The following is a 24,004-nucleotide window of genomic DNA, read 5'->3' as shown; positions in this document are numbered from 1 at the left end:
TTGTCTCACTTTCCAGCTGGTGGGGAAGGTACCAACTGTCTGACCACTGTTCTGTGCAGCCCAGACTGGCATTGCACTTGAAGTCCTCTTGCCTCTGCCTCCTGATGCTGACAGAACAGGCATTTATCACCACATCAGCGGCTTTTTTATTTTTAAACTCAGTTGCAGATAAGAAAAACATATAATTGTTGACAAGTATAATATCACTGGTATATTAATAAGGCATTGAGAGAAAAATAATGCTAAACATTTTAGAGATATACAGATTTTGAATGCTGAAGAATGTTGTAAGCTTTGGTGAACCGTGGTGGTGGTGGTGGTTGTGTGGTGGTGGTGGTGGAGGTGGTGGTGGTGGTTGTGTGGTGTTGGTGGTGGTAGTGGTTGTGTGGTGTTGGTGGTGGTTGTGTGGTGGTGGTGGTGGTGGTGTTGATGGTGGTTGTGTGGTGGTGGTGGTGGTGGTGGTGGTTGTGTGGTGTTGGTGGTGGTAGTGGTTGTGTGGTGTTGGTGGTGGTTGTGTGGTGGTGGTGGTGGTGGTGGTGGTGGTGGTGGTTGTGGTTGTGTGGTGGTGGTGGTGGTGGTGGTGGTGGTGGAGGTGGTGGTGGTTGTGTGGTGGTGTTGGTGGTGGTTGTGTGGTGTTGGTGGTGGAGGTGGTGGTGGTTGTGTGGTGGTGTTGGTGGTGGTTGTGTGGTGTTGGTGGTGGTAGTGGTTGTGTGGTGTTGGTGGTGGTTGTGTGGTGGTGGTGGTGGTTGTGTGGTGGTGGTGGTGGTTGTGTGGTGGTGGTGGTGGTTGTGTGGTGGTGGTGGTGGTGGTGGTGGTGGTGGTGGTTGTGTGGTGTTCTACAGTTAGATTGGTGCAGTGATCCATACCTTTACTCCATGCACTAGGATAGAAGAGGCAGGCCATCTCTGAGTTCCAGACCAGTCAGGGCTCCATTGTGAACCCTGTCTCTAAAGAAAAATAAAAAGAGCTTTTTTCATATACTCATTCATAAGAGACTGCATGAGTCACTGGACAGGCAGTAGCTACATGATGTTATTTAATTACTTCTGTTTAGGGAACCGTGAAGTCTGGGTGAGTGTGTGTTATGTCAAGGACCCCACACCTTAGACTCATGGCAGTGACAAAGCTTTCCTCTCCTCCCTATGCAGATGTTCATAGTGTATGTAGAAAATGAGTACCATGGCTTTCCTCCCCTGGATGTTTACAGCTTGAAGACCGCTCCCCTACAGTCTGTTCCTAGTGAGATTAGCTAAACCTGTCTTCTTGTCAGCTGTATACCATAAACCCCACTGCCTGTTCCGTATACAATAGCTGCCTCTTTGCTCTGCTGCACGCAATACCGTGTTCACCTGTATATAATAAACATCCCGAGCTTCCAGGGTGATGCAGCTTCTCCATCCAAAGGAGAGCAGAGCCCACCCAACTCGAGTGTTTCTGATTGCCCCTAGGTCAGGGTTCCAGGACCCATGTGGTAGGTACCAGGATGCAAACCTTCTACATTAGTCTATGGCGGTGAATTCAGCCAAATAGCTACTTCAGGGCCTCCTGAACTCTGTGGGACCTGTCCCAGATAAATGAAAAGATCGTGCTAGTAAAGTTTTTCAGTTTTTTATTACACGGACTTGTAAAATACATCTATTTTAGGAACCCAGCACAATAAAAAAGACAGCTCTAGTTGAAACAGTGCTAGGTGATTAACATTTGCATCCTGAAAAAAAATAATGTTGCATTATCTTGTAAATAAATTCTAAACTTATGAAACTTACTAGCCTTAGCCTTAACCAAAATTAAATACAAATGATACTGCCACCCATCCACCTCACAATGTCACTGAAAGACTGTGTTCCCCACTGGTGGGGTGTCTTAGTTAGGGTCTTATTGCTGTGAACAGACACCATGACCAATGCAAGTTTTACAAAGGACAACATTTAATTGGGGCTGGAGTACAGGTTCAGAGGTTCAGTTCATTATCACCAAGGCAGGAACATGGCAGCATCCAGGCAGGTATGGTACAGGAGGAGCTGAGTTCTACATCTTTACTCAAAGGAAGCCAGGAACAGACTGAGCATCCTAGGAGGAGGGTCTCCAAGCCCACCCCACAGTGACACACTTCCTCCAACATGCCACACCTCCTAATAGTGCCACTCCCTGGGCCAAGCATATGCAAACCTTCACATGGGATAAACTACCAAGATCATGTGTAGTGTAGTCCAGAGCATATCAGCCCTGGGAGTTAAACAGAACTGGTCAAACACATACTGCACTCTGACCCGCATTGATGGGTCCCATTTCATCATCCTATAGAACTGGCTAATCCACCAAACTCTGCAGGTGCCATATGATATTGGAATTCCATCCCTAAATACTCCAGCCATCCAAATGAGTTATGATTTAACTCTTGATGTGAGTTTTGAAAGATCTAATCTACACACCATACACATCTACACACAGTTGTTTTGGTTTCTGGCTTCTGGGCCCCTTGTTTTCCCAGACTCTTCATCTCCCTCAGCCCCTGGCAGTCTCAGCCTAGTTCCAGTCTGAAGGACTGGTTCTCCTGTGGAGAAAGTGCAAAGCTTTGCTGCTGATCCTGCTTGACTCGTGTGATTCTGAAAACTTCATTTCTCTAATTCAGAACCTTTACAGTAACCCACATCCCCATCTTGTTAATATCAGTACTTTGACCTCGTAACTTCACCAACCCCTCAGGAACTGGAAAATTTGCCAATTTCTACTGTGTCGGTATAGTTCTGCTTCCTGTGGGTAAACATTTTACCCATCTAGATTTCTAGATACTGATTGCATTTTCTTTTGTCATCCTTATTCAGAAAAAAAAAATCCAGTGTCTGATAAAAGCCAGTGTCAGGTTTTTTTTGTTTTTGTTTTTTTGCTTTTTTTAGTGAAGTTTTGAGTTCTCAGCAAAAGTATAAAAAAGATAAAGGTTTCCTGTACACTCTAGCCCACACACCTGCAGAGTGTGTACCATCGTCATTCCTCCCACCAGAACAGTGTGCTTCCTACTGCATAGTCACCAGAGCTCTCCAGTTTACTGTAGCGCTCACTCTTGGTGCCATTCAGCCCGTGTATGTGTATGGATGTGTAGTGACACACACCCCACCTTAAAACATGGACAGTAGTTTCACTGCCCTAAAAATCCCCTCTCAGCTATGTGTCCTGTACTCTTGCCTCACCCTTGGAGTCACTGGTCTTTTTACCAACCCATAGTTTTACGTTTCTAGCATGTGATAGTTAGAATCTTACAATCCAGGATCCTTTCAGATTAGATCCCTTCTCTAGCAGCAGGCGTGAGGTCCTTCCGTGTCTTAGTGACTTGAGCACTCATCTGCTTTTAGAGCTGAACAATGTGCAGTTGTCTACGTATGTCACATTCACCCATTCCCCTACCGAAGGATGCCATGATTGCTTCCAGGTCTTGTAAATTATGAATAAGACTGCAATAAACAGTCACGTACAGATCTCTTTTGTAGAGATACGTTTTCAACTTCTTTATGTAAATAGCAAAGTGTACAGTTGCTGGGTTGTATATTAAAGGCTACATCCAGGGTTTGCTAGGGTTTTGCTGTCACTTTGTTGAGATGAGGTCTAATTCCATAGCCAAGGCTGGTGCCCTGAAGCTCACTTTGAACTCTAGGCTGGCCTATAACCCAAGAGGAGCCTCCTGCCTCAGTTTCCTCAGTGCTGGGATGGGCTATGGCTTAGAGGTAGAGCAGATTGCTTAACAGACGTATGGTTCTCCTCCCCATGATGAGAGAGAAAGAGGAGACATTGAACAAGAGAGCTATCTCTATCCTGATTAATATGCAGTATTATTTTGCTGTTTTGTTATATCAGTTTTTAATGTGTTCTAGTGCCTGGAACTTTATCATCCATAATGTAAAAAAACAAGGATCATTATTAGTGACAGTACCAAGTCTCCAAGATTCCCTCGTGGGTCGAGAGGTATGGAACTACTTTTCCTATGGTCGGGTGGGTGGGGGGGTGGGGGGGTGCCTGGTTGGGTGGGTGGGTAGTTGGTTGGTTGGTTGGTTTTGGTGGTGGCGGGAATTAGACCTAGGACTCCTGAGCTGGGTGTGGTAGTGCCCTTAAGTCCAGCACTTAGGAGGGAGAGGCAGGTGGGTCTCTTGAGTCTGAAGCTGCCCTGGCCTATAGAGGATACCAGGATAGCCAGGGTTACACAGAGAAAAATACAATAAAAAACAAGCCCTCCAGGGCTCGTGCCTGTCAGGAAAGGCTGTACTGATCCATACCCCCTCCCTTCAACATTTTTCTTGTCTAAATTTTTTTTCTGATACCTTATAACATTTTAGAAATAGCAAGACTGTTGCTAAAGTACTGCTTTGTGGTTTATCTTCTACCCTCAAAACACTGGAATCCATTTCATGTCTGGATATAGACTTCCTTGTTTTTAAACTTCACAATTTTTAATAACTGTGAGGTCATGATTAAGGTTAATAAACACTATTGAGTTGTAGGTAAGAGCACATCATAGCTAAGAAGTGAGGGTAACCCCAGCTCCGAAAAAAAAGAAAAGAAAAAAAAAGAAGTGAGGGTAACAAGCCTGAACCCTAGCTACATGCAAGCCTGAGGCAGGAAGGTTTGAGACCAGCCTGGTCAACAGAACCCCTTCTCAAAACTAAGCTGGAGAAATGAACACCCACATCATAGCATTGTCCTTCAGCACAGAAGGAAAGGGGATGGATACACGGAGGCAGCAGACTACATATAGACACTTGTCATGCAAAGTAGAGGACTGCAGCAGGGTCGGAGTTGTCCAGGGGTTTCTAAGTCGGTGGCCTCAGCTGCTGTACTTCAGCATGATGATGGATGCCAAGTCAGTCGCACAGACTGGAACCACCTGGGATCTGAGCTCTGGTCCTCATGCTTGGGCAGCAAGCGTTCTTGAACATTGACTCATCTCTCCTGCCCTAATTCTGCTGTTATAGCAAAGAAAGTAATCCAGAAATGTGTAAAGGAAGATACCCAATTTCCCTGCTTCATCAGTAGTATGATCCTTTTTCCATTCTCACAGAAACATGCCTTTTAAAATATATTCTTGGTCAGGATAGTGGTGCATAAATTTAGTCCCAGCACTTGGGAGGCAGAGGCAGGAGAATGCCTGAGTTTAAAACAATCTGGACTGCAGAGTGATTTCCAGCCCAGCCAGAGCTACATAGTGAGACTTGTTTCAAATATATATATTCTTTTAAAATTTCTAATTTGTATAACTTCTAATATAATATATAAGTCAATTTAGTGGGGTTTTTTTCCTACTTACCAAAGTAAGTTTTTTAAAGCTTTATGTGTATAACCGTTTGCATCTTTGTATGGTCATCATATGTGGGCCTGCTGCTCACATTGGTCAGAAGAGAGCTTCAGATTCCCTAGAACGATTTAGGAATGGTTGTGAACCACCATGGGAATGCTAAGAGCCAAACCTGGGTCCTCTGCAAGAGCAGCTTGTGTTCTTAACTGCTGAGACATCTCCCCACCCTCAAAATAATAGCTTTAATAAATGTGTCTAGACAGCCAGTGACACCTGTATTTCAGCAAGCCAGGGGCAGCCACAAGGAGATTCGTGAATGACTTCAAGGCCACTTTGGCTTATATAAAAAGGATCTTGTCTCAAAAAAAAAAAAAAAAAAAAAAAAGAGGCTAGAAAGATGGCGTGTACCAGCCACATGAGTAGACATGAACACAGATAATAAATAATACACTGAAATGTTAAAAACTTGCAAAATTAGACATGTTGGTGCAAGGCAGAAACTCGTGTGTGTGGGAAGCTGAGGCCTGCAGAGTGGGAGCTGGCTGGAGGCCGCCTGCCTCAAACGAAAGCCTGTGAAAGAACCTTAGACTTAAACTTGGTGACTTTGTTGCTTTCTCACTTATGAAAACAGCTTCATGCCAGCACTGGGGCTCAGCAGGGAAAGAGTTCTGTTGTTCAGACCTGGCAACTGGGATTCAACCCCTAGATCTCCAGATGGGGAGAGCTGACTGTGAAGAGCTGTTCTCTAGTGTCCACATCACATATGTGATCATTGCTGACTTTGATTAATAAGAAAACGACTTTAAGCAGATAAGTGCAATAACGGCTCCAGGGTTTTGTGCAGGCTCAAGTATATGGTGTGAAGGGGACAGTCGTCTCGTGCAGGTTATGGAGGGGAATTGCTCCTTCCCATACTATGGAATGAGAACAACCTTTTTGTTCTTTACATATATTGCCATTGTTTTTGTCTTTGATGATGGAATCCTTATGATAATTATTACACCATTTATATTAAAATGGTTACTGTGGGGCTGGAGCGATGGCACAACAGTTGGAGCACTGGTTGCTCTTGCAGATGGCCTGGGTTCAGTTCCCAGCACACACATGGCGTCTCACAACCATTTATAACTACAATTCCAGGATAATTCATCTTCTGAACTCCATGGGCACAGGCATCCATTGGTGGGTCACAGTCTACATGCAAACAAAACTCATAGACATAAATAAATCTATAAGCATTTTATATTAAAAAATTTGTGAAAAGATTTTTCAAGTTCCAAAGTCAGAGTAAAACCAAAGTTATTCCTATGGTACTGTGTGAACTTAGTCCTGTCTATCATAGTAAGAATCCCGTTGTGTGGGGGTGGGGGGTGGTTCAGCAGTTTTAAAGCACAGGACCTGTGTTTGGTTCCCAGCACCTAGATGACAGTTCACAACCATCTATAACTCCAGTTCCAGGGAATCTGACTCCCTCTTGTGGCCTTCTTGGGGACCAGGTAGAGGCATAGGACACACACATGAAGACAATATTTATAAATATAAAATAAAAAAATAAGTCTTTAAGAAAATTCTGCTGTGTGACTTACTTGGGCTTACTTGGGTTGTGAAATTCTGACTAACAGGATTGCTGTGACGTTTCCATGTTTGTGCTTTTCTTCCTACAGATTAACATACAGCTGTCCTCCTGGGTGGAAGAGATACCTCTGAACTTCGATGTGTATGCACAAAGGGACATTGACCAAGAAGCTCTTCAACAAATTCATTTATATAAGGTTCTCTAGCACCAAAGCAACGTAGGGTGCTACCTTAACCACAAGTTCTGTGTATTCCCTTTCACCCTTTGTGTGCCTGACTATGTGCCAGTAGATCGCTCTGTGTGACTGCACATACGGTAGTTGTATGTGGACATAAATAAACTGTATAATAAGGAAATTAAAATAGTAAGCTGAAATATGCCCTTTTATTTTGTTAGAAACATAAGCTTACCTGTGTTTAATTTACATGTCACATCCAAATAAGACTTCTAGGGAGCTGACAGCAACTTCTTTGATGCAAGGAAGGAGGAAAGGGCAGGCCTCACTGTCTCTGACTTGTTAGGTCTCTGACGACGAGCCTAGCTAGGATAGAACTAATCTTTTTATGTTTTATTTTTAAAGGTTTCTGGAAAAAAGTGGAACTAGACAGAGCCCCCAAATAATATGTAGACACTTTGGGTAAAGCAGCTTTAAGTCAACCCCAAGGTTCTTTTTCCTTCCTGTATTTCCCCTTAATTCCCCATAGTCGCTTTTTTCCAAGACGGGGTTTCTCTGTAGGTCTGGAAGTTGCTTTATAGACCAGGCTGGCTCAAAACTCTTCCTACCTCTAACTAAAGTCATGCACCACCACACCAGACTCTGTTTGTTGTTTTGTTTTTTTTTAAATGTCTCCTTGTGTAGACCAAGTGACCCTCAAACTCACAGTGCTCCTTGTATACCTGAGAATAATACTTGAGCTTTTCAAACGCAACCAAAACAATAAAAAATAAAAAATAAAAAAAATTCCCAATTTTTGGCTTCAAAGGAGAAAAAGACAAGTCCTGACAGTTGATAAAAGAGCAGCCTGAAATGATGACTCAGCATGTAGATTCCATCTTTGTCTATTTTCGTTGCCAAATAGACATTTTTTAGGTCAGACTGCAAGGCGTAAATAAGAGCTATGCTTTCTAAAAGTGAACACAGACTTGTGAGTTAGAAGATACCCTACTAGAAATACAACGTCATTTTCTCATAAAAGCCATACTTGAAGCACTGCAGGGCCCATGATGGAGACTGAGAAGCTGGAGCCGTCCTACACTCCCGGGAAAGGCCCAGTGGTTTGTGTGCTTTGGAAAGTTTCTCAGCTCTTCAGAGCACTGAAGAAAGGTTCTGGGAGACCTAGCATCCCTACTCCTGGAAATACGCCCTAGAGAAGGGGAAAGGAGTCTAATGACCAAAGTGTACATGTTCGAATCATGTGTGTCAGCACTGAGCCCAGGGTTTTGGTGACACCAGCCTGGAGTCCCAGCTCTCAGGAGCCTGAAATAGGATTCTACTTCTAGACCAGACTGAGCTACATGACAAGCTCCTTTCAAAAAAGGGGATGGGGGTACATGCAGGAATTTTTAGAGGGTATTAAGAATTAAAATGTCATCAGACAATCAGGACAATTGTATCGCCATCCCCATTGTATGTAGGCACAAAGCCCTAAGTGAAACTAACCCTATAGTCTTATTTGTGTTCTCGTGCCTGTATCTAGGGGACTTGGATGTTGGCTGTATTCATGCAGTTACCCATTTATAGCACTAGGGACACGTTTTACTTTTTGAATGATTGCACATGGCGATACTTGCTGACTGAAGTCTCAAAGACGAGGCAGGATACCCTCAAGTCAATAAGGCATCAGGTCTAAAGCCAGTGGGATAGGCTAGGCTTCTTTCCCACACTGAATGAAAGTCTGCTGGGGATAGACAGGTTAGTACTGGGGCCAGTGTACATGTCCATTCGGAACTGAAGGATCAGGGCTGGAGCGCAGTGCTACACACCTGTAATGCTGCACCTGGGAGGCAGAATGGCGAGCCCAAGGGCATCCTACATTGCCATCTAACCAGTGGTCACTCCAACAAAGCCATAACAGTACTATCCTCTAGCATGAGATGCCAAATAACAGAAAAGCAACTGAAGAGTTGTTTGTCAAGGAAAGCCTTAAAGTGAAATAGGAGCTTCATCTTCCCTCTTGGACTACTGAAAAAGATGACATTATCCCAGATGAGCTATTTCACTGTTTCCAAACGGGGGAAAAGTCTTCTTTTGGGCAAACAACAGAACTTAAACAGAGTTCTCGTGTAGTCACAACTGGGAGGGTTGTTCTCAGCGACCTCAGGGTAGCTCCTGTAGACCTTGTGATCAGCCTGCAAGTTTCTGCCAGCACCCCTGTCGGGTGAATAGAGCTGGAGTGTGGCCTTTCTGAGGCCTACAGTGAGCGAGATGTATGCCGTGGTCCGCCACTAGCTGCAGCAGAGTTTGAGGTCAGATGGGATGGTTATGAAGCAAGGAGGATGTGGTTTCCCGATGCAGCACAATTTTCCAAAATAGTTCTACACTATAAATGGAAAAAATACTAGAATAGCAAATTCCAGGATTTGTGTAACATTTTTACACATTGTATAAGAAGAGAATTCTCAAAGAAAACATGCCAAGCAGTGGTGGAACACATCTTTAATCCCAGCATTTGGGAGGCAGAGGCAGGAGGACCTCTGAGTTCAAGGCCAGCCTGGTCTACAGAGTGAGTTACAGGACAGCCAGAGCTGTCTTGAAAAACCAATAAAATAAAAACATAAAAATAAGTTAAAAAATACAAAAATCCTAACGATTAGAATTTATTAAATTTTATAGCCTTTGCTGTAAGGGAGGCTCTTAATGACTAGTTTTCACCCTGATCTCTGGTACTGTGTGTAGAACATGACCTTGCACGCTAGATCCTCCTGCCTCTAAAGTGCTGAGACTGGAGGCATGAACCAGTACACCCAGCTATAATTATTATAACTTCTCTTTTTCTTTTGCTTTTAGTTTTGTTTGTTTGTCTTGTTGTTGGTTTTGGTTGTTTGTGTTTTGAGACAAGGTTTCTTTGGGTAGCCTGTCCTGCTATTCTGGAACTCACTGTTTAGACCAGACTGGCCTCAAACTCACAGAGATCCTCCTGCCTCTGCCTCCCTGGCACTGGGATAAAGATATGTGCTGCAGTGCCCAGCTCTCTTAAAACTTCAAAAAGTCATTGTGCTCATTTATTTTATTAAAAATATTTTTTCATACAATATATTCTGATTGTTTTCCCTGCCCCCAGCTCCTCTCAGATCTTCCCCAACTCCCCTCCCATTAAAAATCTACACCCTTTCTTTTTATATCTCATTCAGAAAATACAGGCTTCTAAAAAAAAAATCAAAAACAAAACAAAAAAAAAACTAACAAAGCAAACAAACTGAAAGAGAAAAACAACGAAGAAAGAGCACAAGAAACACAATCAGCTATGGAAGCATCCATGTCCTCACACACAGAAATCTTACAAAAATACAAAACTAAAAACCACAAGATATACGCAAAAGACCTGTGTGGGGAGGGAAGCCCTGACAGTATTACGAACCTCCAAAAATGCCATTGAAAGCAGCTTGTGTTGACAATCTACTGCTGGACACGGGGTCTGCCCTTAAGAATGGTTCATACACGGGGGTTGGATATTTAGCTCAGTGGTAGAGCACTTGCCTAGCAAGTGCAAGGTCCTGGGTTTGGTCCCCAGCTCCGGAAAAAAAAAAAAAAAAAAAGAATGGTTCATATACACACTGAGACTCCTGCTGTGTTCAGAAGACCTTGTTCCTTGGTGTCCTCCAGCCTCTGCCTCCTCCACTCTGCTGCCCCCTCCTCTGTAGCGTTCCCTAAGCCCTGAGGAGACAGATTGAGGGAGATGTCTCATTTAGTACTTAGTGTTCCAAGACCTCCCGTTCCCTGCACACTGTCCAGCTGCGGGTCTTGGAGTTTGTTTCTGCCTGCAGGAAGCTTCTCTGCTGATGGCTGAGCAAGGCCCTGATCAGAATGTAGCAGAATGCCATTAACAGTCATTTTATTTGCTATGTTCTCATCCTGTGGTTCTCAACCCATTTGGGGGCCGAATGACCCTTTCACAGGGATCATCTAAGTCCAGTATTAGAAAACATAGATGTTTACAATTCATAACAGTAACAAAATCGTAGTTATGAAGTCACCACAGATGTAATTTCCTGGTTGGGGGTCATCACAACATGAGGTCACTTAACTATGTTAAAAGGTCACAGCATTAGGAAGGTTGACAACCACTGCTTTAACAGAACAGCAACACGTTTTTTGCTAGATTGCTGGCCTAGATTCCTGAACAGTAGGGGTGAAGGCTCTAGGTAGGCACCAGACAGTTCTTCATGTTTAGTGAGTTGTATAGATGTTGTCTTCAGCACTAGGGACTTACTGTCAGTTTGTGGAGAGCAACCAGTTACCATGGCAATAGCCTGGGTTGTTGTTTTGCACTTATAATGAAACCAGTAGGATACATAATGGTACTTGCCACCAACCCTAAAGACCCAAAGATTCCTATAGGATATGAGAGAACCCACATCCATGTATGTATGTGCAAATGTTCACAGACTCATATATATACATACACACACACACACACACACACACACACACACACAATAAATAAATATAAAATGAAACCGGTGCTCCTAGATGCTAGCTTTCTTGCTTGTTTCTTTCAGTCTGCCATTCCTGCAGGGGCTGCAGTATCACTTGGCACAAACTGCATGGAGCAAACTGTTCCATCTCCATGCTCCAAGTATCTGTTCATTTACTGTGTTTCCTCAGGTAGAACATATGTCAGGTACTAACTTGACTAAAATTCACCAGACTTTACATTAGTTCCCATGTGACTGCAGTTACAGGCAGTTGTGAGCTGTCATATGGTGCCAGGAATTGAACTCAGGACCTCTGGAAGAGCAGCCAGTGCTCTTAACTGCGGAGCCATCCATCTTAATTGGGGTCTTATTGCTGTGAAGAGACACCATGACCAATTTAAGTTTTATAAAGGACAGCATTTAATTGGAGCTGGCTTACAGGTTCAGAGGTTCAGTCCATTATCAAGGCAGGAGCATGGCAGCATCTAGGCAGGCATGGTGCAGGGGGCGCTGAGTTCTACATCTTTACCGGAAGGAAGCCAGGAACAGACTGAGCATCTTCAGGCAGCTAGGAGGAGGTTCTCCAAGCCCACCCCCACAGTGACACACTTCCTCCAACAAGGCCACACCTTCTAATCATGCCACTCCCTGGGCCAAGCATATGCAAACTATCACACCATCTTTCCAGCCCATGTAGTTGATTTTTACAGTTTCTTTATGTGTGTACCTGTGTGTGTACTGTACCCTCAGAAGCTTCAGGATCCCTTGGAATGGTGAGAAGCCTTATGTGGGTGCTCAGAACTGAAATGGGGTCCTCTAGAAGAGCTACAAGTGCTTTTAACCACTGAGCCATCTCTCCATCGCCTAATGGCATATTTGAAATATTAATAGAAAAAACGGCTTCCTGGTTTACAAATCACCTGTTATAGTAACTGTTCATTCAGATAATAGTTTATAAATAAGGTGATATTTATAATTGGTAATGTTTGTGGTAAAAGGGTAAAACGTTCGCCTGATGTGGACAAGATCTAGACTCAGTCCTGCCACTGCCATAAAACAAAATATTGGTAACCAATTTAAACTTCTTCTTCTTTTTGGTTTATAGAGACAGGCTTTCTCTGCATAGCTCTGGATGTCCTGGGACTCACTGTTTAGACCAGGCTGGCCTTGAACTCACAGAGATCCTCTTGCTTCTGCCTCTCAAATGCTGGAATTAAAGGTATGCACCACCACTGACCAACTGAACTAAGTGTTTTCAACATAAAATTTTGTCTTAGGGTCTGAGATATAACCCACGTGGTAGAGTGCTTGTCTAGCAATCAAGAAGCCCGGGGCTTTATCTACTACATCATATAAACTAGAATGGTAGCGCGTGCCTGTAATCCCAGCACTCAGGACGGAAAGGTGGAGGACCAGGGTTTCAAAGTTGACAAACTAGGGTGGATCTCCAGACTCATGGTAAACACAGAACATCAACTCCTGAAAGCTGTCCTCTGTCTTCCACAGGATCTCATGCATGCATATTACATGCGCCACACACACACAGACACATAGACACACACCAAGTAACCTCTACACTTGTTTTAGTTAGAAATGAATAATTAAACTACCCACATATACTAAAACATGCAATGGACTAGACAGCTCTATAAGGAAGCAGATAATTTCTTCCTCTTTCAGCAAAGACTCTCCTGGACATGAACTTAATATCTGTCTTTATTTAACCTTACGTAAAAAACATTTAATCACAAAATGATAAGCACACAAATTCAAAGTATATAACCCTACCATCCAGCAATGTTCGATGGCAACTTTTGAATATTTCTCTTTTTTAAAGATTTATTTACAGGGCTGGAGAGATGGCTCAGTGGTTAAGAGCACTGACTGCAATCCTTTGTTGCTGTTGTTGTTGTTGTTTTAAATATTTATTTATTTTATTTGATGTATGTGAGCACACTGTCGCTGTCTTCAGACACACCAGAAGAGGGTGTCAGATCCCATTTAAGATGGTTGTGAGCCACCATGCGGTTGCTGGGAATTGAACTCAGGACCTCTGGAAGAGCAGTCAGTGCTCTTAACCACTGAGCCATCTCTCTAACCACCACCACCCCCGCCGCGCAGATCGGGTTTTTTTTTTTTAATGAAAGTAATACAAGCACACTGTACAAAAATAAACAAATAAATCAAACGCAAAAGCCACAAAAAAGAGTCATAGTGGTGCACAGTTTAATCCTGTACTCAGGAGGTACGGGCAGATGGACCTCTGTGAGTCTGAGGTTAGCTTGGTCTACAGAGTCAAACCCAGGCCAATTAAGACTACTTAGTGATATCCTGTCTCAGAATTACAAAGGGGAGAAAAGGGCATATAAAGTACACTTTACAGGGGCCGCACATAGTAGGCACTAAACGTTTTACTGAGAATAATGAATGAGAGAACGAATAAGGTAGAGATGCAGGCTTCCCAGGGAAGCTGGGAGGGAGATGACTTTCGTTCCTGAGCTTATGGGTGTGTGCTACTCCGACCCACTGAATTTTTAAAACTTTGGTTCTCCTTTTGAATTTAGGACATAGAGAATGATACAATAAGGGCTGGGGAGCTTACTCGATGGTTAAGAGCACTGGCTGTTCTTCCAGAGGACCCCAGACCAATTCTCATCACCCATATACCTGCTCCCAGCTCTCTGTAACTGCAGTTCCAAGAACCCAATGCTCACATCTGGCCTCCACCAGTACCAGGCACAAATAGAGTACATTGACATATATGCAGGCAAAACACCCATACTCATAAAATGAAAATAAATGTTTGAAGAACAAAAAAATAGCTTTCAAGGCTTCTGTTTCTGTGGTTACAAATATTGTCCAACTAATTGAGAATAAATGCTGTCTTGTTTGCCTCTAATAAAATACAAGTAAGTGCTCAATAAATTTTGCTGATGACTGAGGTACCCCAAAATTTGGGGTGGGTAGGGGCATACTTTTCTTATTTGGTCTTTGGGATGGATGGGTCATACTGTGGAGTCCAAGAAGCCTCACATTGGGACTCCTCCTCCCTAATGCTGCAATTACAAGTGTGTATCACCATGCCTGGCCCAGAGTTGCTTTTGGATTATAAATCTCAGCACCACTTTGCTGGTTTGGTGGGGGAGGGGAAAGCCTGTTTGTTCAATCGAAAAACAGCCAGGAACCACAATATAGTGAACAACGACTTTAAATCACAAAGCCGCCTTTGTTTTTGTGGAAAGTGTTCTTACTGCTCTCGGCAGTGTTTCCATTCCTGACCACAGAGTCATAGGGCATCATTATCAATAACACCATCTCTGCACACGAAAGATATTCCTGCGCGCCGCCGCCTGTTGAGCTGGCATTCTTTCTTGGTGATTTCCTTCAGTGTTCCTACAACAGGCTGATTCAGCATGGCTCCCAGTGACCCAGTTGCAGTTTTTACATCTTGTGTAATTTCCTCCTCCTCTTGTTTTTAATGTGTAAAATATGGCAACATTATAGAATGTCCTGCCTGAGATTAGAATAACAAAGATGTGACCCTCAGTCCAGTATCATTCTCCTCTGCTCTTGCACTCGCTCAGTTGAGTGTCCCACCCAACCGCTGGGTAGGTTCATAAGGCAGAGAGTCAGTAGTGAGTCGGGTGAGTGGTGCACACCTGCAACTCCAGGACTCATGAGGCAGGGAGGGGCAGGAGGATCAGAAAGAGCTAGCCTTGACTACATAGTTAACTCTAGGATAACCTCGGCTATGTGTGACTTAAAGACATGAGGCCACCCCTATGACATTCTAGAAGAAAATAATCCTTGCCAATACACACCTCATAAACTGCCTACCCTTGTATATAGCCTGTGAGGAACTCAAATCTAAAAGCAGTGTCGGAGACAATGGAAGACAACAATGGTTTCTTGCCTTTTTATTCTTTTGAGCCATCCTTTGAGTGTTAGAATTTCACACATGTGCCACCACGATTAGTTTTACTTAATTTTTTTTTCTTTTCTTTTTTTCGGAGCTGGGAACCGAACCCAGGGCCTTGCGCCTGCTAGGCAAGCGCTCTACCACTGAGCTAAATCCCCAACCCCCGCTTAATTTTTTTAAGATTTATTTATTTTTTTTTTTTTTGGTTCTTTTTTTCGGAGCTGGGGACCGAACCCAGGGCCTTGCGCTTCCTAGGTAAGCGCTCTACCACTGAGCTAAATCCCCAGCCCCTAAGATTTATTTTTTAATGTACATCTGTATGCTACATGTGTGTGGGTGCCTGTGGAGACCAGGGACAGTGTAGGCTCCCCTGGAGCTACAGTTACAGGTGGTTTTAAGCTACATGATATGGGTGCAGGGACTCAACTCCAGTCCTCTGGGAAAGAGCAGCAAGCGCTCTTACAGCCACTAAGCCATCTGCCAGCTCCAGTTTTATTTAAATTTTGGGATAATATTTTACACAGAAATCAGCAGTGAATACATCCAGTCATGATAGTGCATGCATTAATTAATCCTAGCTCTCGGGAAGTAGAGGCAGGAGGGACTAGAAGTTCAAGACCAGCCTCAGCTACATAATGAGTTCAAGGCCATCCTGGGCTACACCAAAAGCCATTTCCAAATAAAGAAGGTGGGTGTGCTGGATCAGCAGGTGAAAGTGCTCGCTGAACAAGCCTGGTCCAAACACTGGATCCCACAGTGGAGGGAGAGAGCACACTCCTGAAAGTTCCCTCTGACTTGCCATTCAAGGACACCTGAAAGTCTCTCTCTCTCTCTCTCTCTCTCTCTCTCTCCTCTCTCATACATACACACACACACAAACATACACACACACAGACACACAAAGACACACACACACATCATCATCATTATTTTTAGTATAAAAGAAGTAAAACAAAAAATAGATAACTAATATAATCTGTTAGACATATATTAACTTATGTCTAACTAACATTTTCCCAGTTATGAAAACCGTTTGCCTGGTCTATATTAAACCATGAGTTTTATCCCCAACACCCACATACCCAACCAAAGAAAAGCGAGTGTCTGTGTGTGGAAAGGCTCACTCCTTATACAACCAAGGTCTTTACTACCTAGGAAAGGTTTCCACGCTGGCAAACAACTGTATCATAATATTGCTTCTGAGTTTGTAAATAAGATGTGGTCATGGTTCTTTCATTTAGAAATAAGAAGTTTTGTCGTTTTTGTTTGCTTGTTTTTAGAAGTCTAAGTCCCTAATTATTTCTCCACTATGATGGAAAAGAATATACAAATGATCATTGCCTGAAGATTTGATCATACGTGTTTATTTAACACACAGCCACCATCATGTGAAAGCTGGAAAACAATGGCTTGGTAATTCTCATCATTAGCTGACTTAAAAACATTCTTTGGGGAGGGCGGGTGCTTTCTGTTTGTTTTCATTTGCAAGATTCTCCCCCCCCAAGCTGGAGACCAAACCCAGGACCTTGAGCTACTACTGAGCTAAATCCCCAACCCCCATTTGCAAGTTTCTTAAGTAATAAAGTTTATAAAATTTTTAAAAATGTCATTAAACAAATGAAACAATGAGGCCTGTCATTTCAGCACTTGGAAGACCGAAGCAGGAGGATCCTGGAGTCTGAGGCCAGTCTGGGCTACATGGTGAGTTCTAGAATAACCTAAACAGAATGAGACCCCGTCTAGGAAAAATAGAATTGATCAACGAATTAACCAATCGGTAAAGTGACACAAGCTTTCTTCCTTGTTCTGAATTTTAAAGTTTGATAAAATGCTCAAGCTTTAAACGCTGGAAAGACAGATAGGGTCAGTGTTTACAGGCTCGAGGGCTGTGCAGAGCACCGGTTTGGTTCTTAGCACCCATGTCACGTGCTCACAACAGCCTGTAACTCCAGCTCCAGGAGGGCCAAAATTCTGACCTCAGTGGGCATTAACACCTGGACGCATACCAGTCCCTGCCCCCCAACAAGCACACATAGATGCACAATTGAAAAAAAAATTTAGAAGCAGAGAGAGGGGGGATGGGACGGGGGATTTGCTGGAGGGGAAACCTGGAAAGGGGCTAACATTTGAAATGTAAATAAAGAAAATATCCAATAAAAGAAAAAAAATTAAGTTTAAGCTTTGAAAAGCTACAGAAAATAATAATAATGGGCTTTTCTTTCATTATTTATTTATTTAATATCTTCCGGGTGTTAGCGTGTACAGCTGTGAACTACATGTATGGTTGCTGCCTATGGACACCATATGAGGGTATCAGGTCCCCCGGAACAGAGGGCTGTGAACCCCCATGTGGGTGCTCCGGAAGAGCAGGAAGTGCTCATAACCCCTGACCCATCTCTTCTGCTTCTGCAGGCTTTTTCTTACCCTCCATTGAACCTATTGATACATTTCAACTAATTCTGCTACAATTGTATATGTTACCTTTTTACTAATATCAGAGAACTGAAATTCTCCAGAGCTAATCACCCCTTTAGTTTGAGGCAACAAAGGAGAAAGAAATGAAGTTTAAGAGGCACCCACAAACCGAGCTGACGGATAAGCAGCTAACAGCACTTGCCGCCCAGCCTGATAACTTGAGCCCCATTGGTTCTTAGGACCTACATGGCAGACAGAGGACCCGACTCCTGAAAGTTGTCCTCTGACCTCCACAAGCACAAGCACATTCTGACACTCATGTGTGGACATACACAGAACTGCAAAATGAGGGATGAGGACATAGTTCAGCAGTTCAGAGCACCGACTGCTATTGTCAAGGTTGGCATCCAGAACTCACACGGCAGCTTATAGGGGAGTAACTCCAGGTCCAATGGGTACAACACTCTCTTCTGGCCTCCAGGGGCATACATGTGATATGCACACATACTTGCAGGCAAAACATCATTCATAAACACAACACATAATAAAATAAATATGATAACTGATTTTTAGTGGGGGAGGGGGATCTCTCTCTATAGTCCTGACCAATGATATATAGTATATCATATTCACTATATAGTGTACCAGGCTGGCCTCAAACTCACAAAGATCCTTCTGTCTCTGCCTCCCAAGTACTGGGATTAAAGCCAGTACAACTAGCTAGGTTTTTTTTTAACCATATTAAACCAACATGCACACACACACACACACACACACACACACACACACACACACACACACACACCATTTTAAGAGAAGCCCACACAATGAAAAAGCAAGTTCACTCCTTCGTCTTGGTTCATCTTCTGTCAGCTTACACATCTGCCCACAGGCATTGATGTCCCTCCTCAAACACTTGTCAGACGCCAAAGGCCACCTTTGACTCTGCATCGCAAATCCCTTCCTTACTACTCATCTCTGAAGTCCAGCAATTACTGTCACTGTCTAATTATGTCAGCCAGTGATGCACTTCAAAGTCGGGACGTAGATTATTAACTTGAAATTCTAAATGATTTATTTTAGAATGGGGGTGGAGTTTCTAGAACTTTGCTTATTGGGCTTTCTTTTAAAAATTTTTTTTAAAGTGTATATGATGCATGCATGCATGTGTGTGTATGTGTGTGTGTGTGTGGGGGGGGCATGTGTGTGCAGATTTTCAAGTGTTTGGGCACGTGGGAGAGTGTATGTGTGTACAGGTATAGAAGCACAAGTGGAGAGCAGAGGTTGACTTGAGATATCTCCTTTGATCTCTCTACCTCATATACAGACAAGGTCACTCACTTGAACATAGAGCTCTCCAACCAGCTAGTCTAGAGAGCCATCTTGACCTAGGAATCTCAGCTCTAGGATCACTGCCAGGCTGCCATGATCTCCTGTCATGAGCAGCAGAGAACAAGACACTGGTATTCACACTTGTTTGGCAAGTGGCTAACCTACTAAACCATCTCTCCAGCCCATCAATGGTTTTTGAAATCCCTTCGCGTTCATTCCTTATTCTTCATTATGCTTCATTCCACATGAATTTACACACTTTTCCCTTACTATTTGAGTCAGACTGCTAAGGACAGCAATACATTGTGAACAAAACAGACAATATAAAAAAATCAGGGTCCAGGGTTGGGGATTTAGCTCAGTGGTAGAGCGCTTGCCTAGCAAGCACAAGGCCCGGGATTCGGTCCTCAGCTCTGGAAAAAAAAAATCAGTGTCCATAATAAACTCAAAACCAGAGTCTACAGACACCATACAGCTCTGAAGCCCACTTTCTACTTGGCAGAAGGGCGGAGGTAGAGAAGCTAGGTAGATTATTAATTCACCAGCTATAATTTTGTTTGGCAAATATTTTCAGTGCTACATGACCTATTAAATGTAACTATATATCTTCAAGTACAGGTGTGCAATAAAGTGAAAAAGACTACTCGGAGTCCCTTTTCTGAGTACACATTAACAGGCTAACCACACAACTAATGGTACTCATGTAGTATATAATTAACATATAACTCAGTAAGTAATGGCTTTTTCTCAATGATAGATTACACTGCACTAAAAATACACACTCTTGTGCATTAAAAGAGGTCATAGGTGTGATGCAGTCATTATATATCATGTACATTTTGCTCCGTGGTGCAGGGAGTCCTCCAGACCTTATGTGTATGGGTTAAGAATTTCACCCCTCAGTTAGATCCCCAGACCTTCCTTTCTTTCTTCCCTTCCGTCCTTCTTTTTTTCATTCTTAAAAAAAAATCTGTCTATAGTACAAACAAAAACAGAAACAGAAAGCAAAACAACAGCAAAAGACCACACAGGCCCTTCAAAGCTCTGAAGCACACGTCTGCTTGTAGAGCGGAGGTAAAAAAGCTTCCTTCTTCCTTCCTTCCTTCCTTCATTCCTTTCTTTCTTTCCAGATTTCCCCCAACATAATATTTTTATTAATTATTTGGGGTTTCATACAATGCACCTGATCAGACCCACTTCCCATTTCTACCAGGTCCACACCTTTAATCCCAGCACTCAGTCAGCAGAGGCCAGTTGATCTCTGTGAGTTCAAGTCTACATAGTAAGCTCCAGGTGCTTTTTAACCGTGGCCAACAGGTTTTGATATTTCAAGCACATTAGGGAGTATCTACACTCCAGTAAATGCAGCTCCCAAAAATCAAGACTAAGAATAATTGTGGACTCATTTGAGGTACTAATAAAGCTGGGATATTTTACAGACAGAAAATGAACATTTAAAATGTTTTTTTATAGGAAGAATTATTAAAAGGAAGAAAACAAAACAAAACAGAACAGAACAGAAGAGCTGCCCCATCTGCTTAGGAGAGACCAAGAATAGGAAGAATCCCACATATTTACAGTACAGGGCTGGCTGCATTAACTATTAAAAACAAATTAAGACATAACCCAATGTGGCAGACAGATACCATGTAACCTTAGACATCTGTGAGTTTGGGTGGCCAATGGGCTAGCAGTGACAGGAGCTGCGCCATGCCTTACAGCAAGCCACATGGTTTACTGTCCTTTCTTTCACTTAAAAAACCTGGATATTTCTTTCCCATATTACAAGTGTCTTCCCCAAACACAGTTACCACAGTACCGTGCTTGGCTCCTTTGGTTACGAAAAATCTCATTAGCAGTCTTCCTCAGCTCTAGGACTAGATGAGGAGAGGTAGGCTCTCCATTATAACCAAACAGGAAGTTTTTGAGCAAACCTCCAGACTTCAAGAACTTTAGACCAACCTGAGTGTTTGTACCCTGTCCTATATGGTCTTAAATTATTTCCTCTAATCTAGATACAATTTGGATTAAAATAGTTGAGCAACTGTTTCTGAAGATGTTGTGTGTATCTAAACGACAAATAAGTGACTAATAATAAAAAAGCTAAGGATATTTTTTAGCATCAAGTGCTTGTACTATAATCATTTAACCATCCCTTATTGTTTGCTCTCCCTAAACTCCTTGTAAACTATGTTCTGATTCACTAATTATGCAGCTAGTACACCCAAAACATGCAAATATCCTGTCGTATGGTGTATCCAAACGCTCCCCTGAAAAAATGCTGTGTTGTGCAGGGACAAGGCTGCAAGCCACAGAGTTGGATGTAGTTCTGGTCCTATCAACTGGTTGTAGAACTTTGTCACTTAACTTGCAGTTTTCTCACTTGAAAATGAGGGGTTAAATGATCCAGCGTACATCCTGTGTAATTTTTACTATGGGGAATACCAATCTTTATTATAGATGTTGTAAAGCCATACTTAAGTTACAAAGCAAATACAGGGAGCTAGAGAGACGGCTCAGTATTTAAGGGCACTGGCTGCTCTTCCAGAGGGCCAGGGTCAGAGTCCCAGCCCCAGATGCTGGTGCACAACGGTCTGTATACTGTTCCAAGGATAGAGCAACCCTCTCCTAGCCTCCACCTGCACCAGACTCATGTGTGGTGCATAGACATACATACATGTAAAATAGACACATAAGTAATGAAACGGTTTAAAAGTACAGAAACCAAATACAGTGGCTCAGAACACGATGCTCATGTAAAGGAGCTGGGTTTGGTTCCCACCTCCCACACGGGGAAGCTCACAACCACCTTTAACTCCTGTTCCATGATAATCCACAGCCTCTGACCATCGTGGGCACTAGACAGACAGACAGACAGACAGACAGACAGACAGACAGATGCGCGCGCACATATACATAATTTTTAAAATAAAAATAAAAAAATTTAAAAGAATTTAGGCCTTATTCTAATTGTAAGCCAGGAGTAGATATGGTGCATCTGCCTGGGTTTTCTCTTTCTTCCTTCCTTTCTTTCTCCTCCTTTCTTTCTCCTCCTTTCTTTCTTTCTTTCTTTCTTTCTTTCTTTCTTTCTTTCTTTCTTTCTTTCTTTCTTTCTCCTTTCTTGACACGTTGTAGCCATGTTTGGACTCCAACTTGCTATGTAGCCAAAGATGGCCTTGAATGTCCTCCTGGCAAGAGCTAGGACTGCAGGCGAGTACCGCCACACCCAGGCTTCATGGTTGCAAGTAACAGAAAGGAAAATAGGCCCTAGCTTAGGTAACAAGGTGAGTTTGTAGTCAGGCGTTATTGCTCACACCTATTGATCCCAGCATTCAGTAGGCTGAGGCAGGAAGATTCCCACAGATTGGAGACAAGTCTAAGCTACATAGTGTGTTCTATCCAGCCTGGGCTACAGCGAGATCTCGTCTGAAAAGACTTTAAAACAGCGCTGGAGCTGCTGACTGAGTCCGGCGAAAGTGGTCCTGATGTTTGAGATCCTGCGCTCTGGGTTTCAAGTCCAGGATGGCAAGCCTCAAGGAAGAGCTGATTTCCAATCTTCTGAAGGAAGAACAAGCCCCTAGAATAAGATTCCCGTTGTTGGGATTGGTACTGTTGACATGGCCTGTGCCTTCAAGTACCTTAATAAAGGACTTGGCAGATGGCATTGCTTTCGTTGATGTCATGAAAGACAAACTCAAAAGAGACAAGTTGGGTCTCCAGCATGGTAGCCCCTTTCTTGGGACCCAAAATTTTGTCTGGCAAAGATTATCCAGTGACTGCAAACTTCAAACTGGCTCTTCCCACAGCTGACGTCAAAAAGAGAGAAAGGGCCTCCTTAATTTGATCTAGCATACATCAACATCTTTAAGTCTGTTATTCCTAATGTTATGAAATACAGTCCAGATTGCAAGTTGCTGCATTTTTTTATTTATTTTTTTTACTTATTCATTTTATATCCACTCACTGCCCCCTCCCAGTCATCCCCCACAGTCCTCCCCCTCCTCCCTCCCCTTCTCTTCTGACCAGGTGGAGCCCCCCTGGCACTTCAAGTCTTTCAGTGAAACCAGACAAGGCATCCCAGTTAGAAGAACATATCCCACAGACAGGCAATGGCTTTTGGGATAGCTCCCACCTTCGGTTGTTCAGAACCCACATGAAAACCAAGCTGCACATCTGTTACATATGTGTGTGGAGGCCTAGGTCCAGCCTGTATATGTTTTTTGGATGGTGGTTCAGACTCTCAAAGACCCAAGGGTCCAGATTAGTTGACTCTGTTGGTCTTCCTGTGGAGTTCCTATTCCCTTAAGGGCCTGCAATCCCTCCTCCTATTCTCCCATAAGAATCCCCAAGCATCATCCACTACTTGGTGGTGAGTATCTGTATCTTAGTCAGCTGCTGGTGGAGCTTCTCAGAGGACAACATGCTCCTGTCTGCGAGCACAACAGAGTATCATTAACAGTGTCAGGGATTGGTGTTTGACCATGGGATGGGTCTTAAGTGGGGCCGCTTATTGGTTGGTCATTCCCCCAGTCTCTGCTCCATCCCCTGTGCCTGTATTTCTTGTAGAAAGCATAAATGTTGGGTTGAAAGTTTTGTGGGTTGGTTTGTAGCTCCAACATCCTGCAAAGACACTTGCTCAACTATGTTCATAGCAACTTTATTCGTAATAGACAGAAACTGGAAACAACCTAGATGTCCCTCAACTGAAGAATGGATAAAGAAAATGTGATACATCTACACAGTGTAATACTATTCAGCTATTAAGAACAAAGACATCATGAATTTTACAGGCAAATGGGTGGATCTTGAATATCATCCTGAGTGAGGTAATCCAGTCCCAAAAGGA

The 24,004-nt window shown here is 43.1% G+C and overlaps 1 protein-coding gene across 7 annotated transcripts in view; it reads left to right on the top strand.

Annotated features, from left to right (window-relative positions):
- The window catches only part of 2700097O09Rikl (RIKEN cDNA 2700097009 gene like), a 45,129-nt gene extending 37,464 nt beyond the window's left edge, over nucleotides 1-7,665 (top strand). For 4 of the 7 annotated variants that reach the window (XR_015621887.1, XR_015621882.1, XR_015621883.1 and 1 more), the window contains 2 exons: nucleotides 3,867-3,957; nucleotides 6,946-7,665. Coding sequence is in view for 2 of the 7 variants with exons in the window: in XM_087553202.1 (XP_087409328.1) it covers nucleotides 3,867-3,957; nucleotides 6,946-7,062 (208 nt within the window). In the remaining 5 variants the exon portion in view is untranslated. 7 annotated transcript variants of the gene reach the window in all.
- Nucleotides 7,666-24,004: the final 16,339 nt, after the last annotated feature.

This window comes from Rattus norvegicus, chromosome 6, assembly GCF_021556685.1.
Source record: "Rattus norvegicus strain SHRSP/BbbUtx chromosome 6, alternate assembly SHRSP_T2T, whole genome shotgun sequence".
Classification (NCBI taxonomy): domain Eukaryota; kingdom Metazoa; phylum Chordata; class Mammalia; order Rodentia; family Muridae; genus Rattus; species Rattus norvegicus.
The sequence above is the reverse complement of the archived record's forward strand: the minus strand, read 5'-3'. Positions and strand labels throughout refer to the sequence as shown.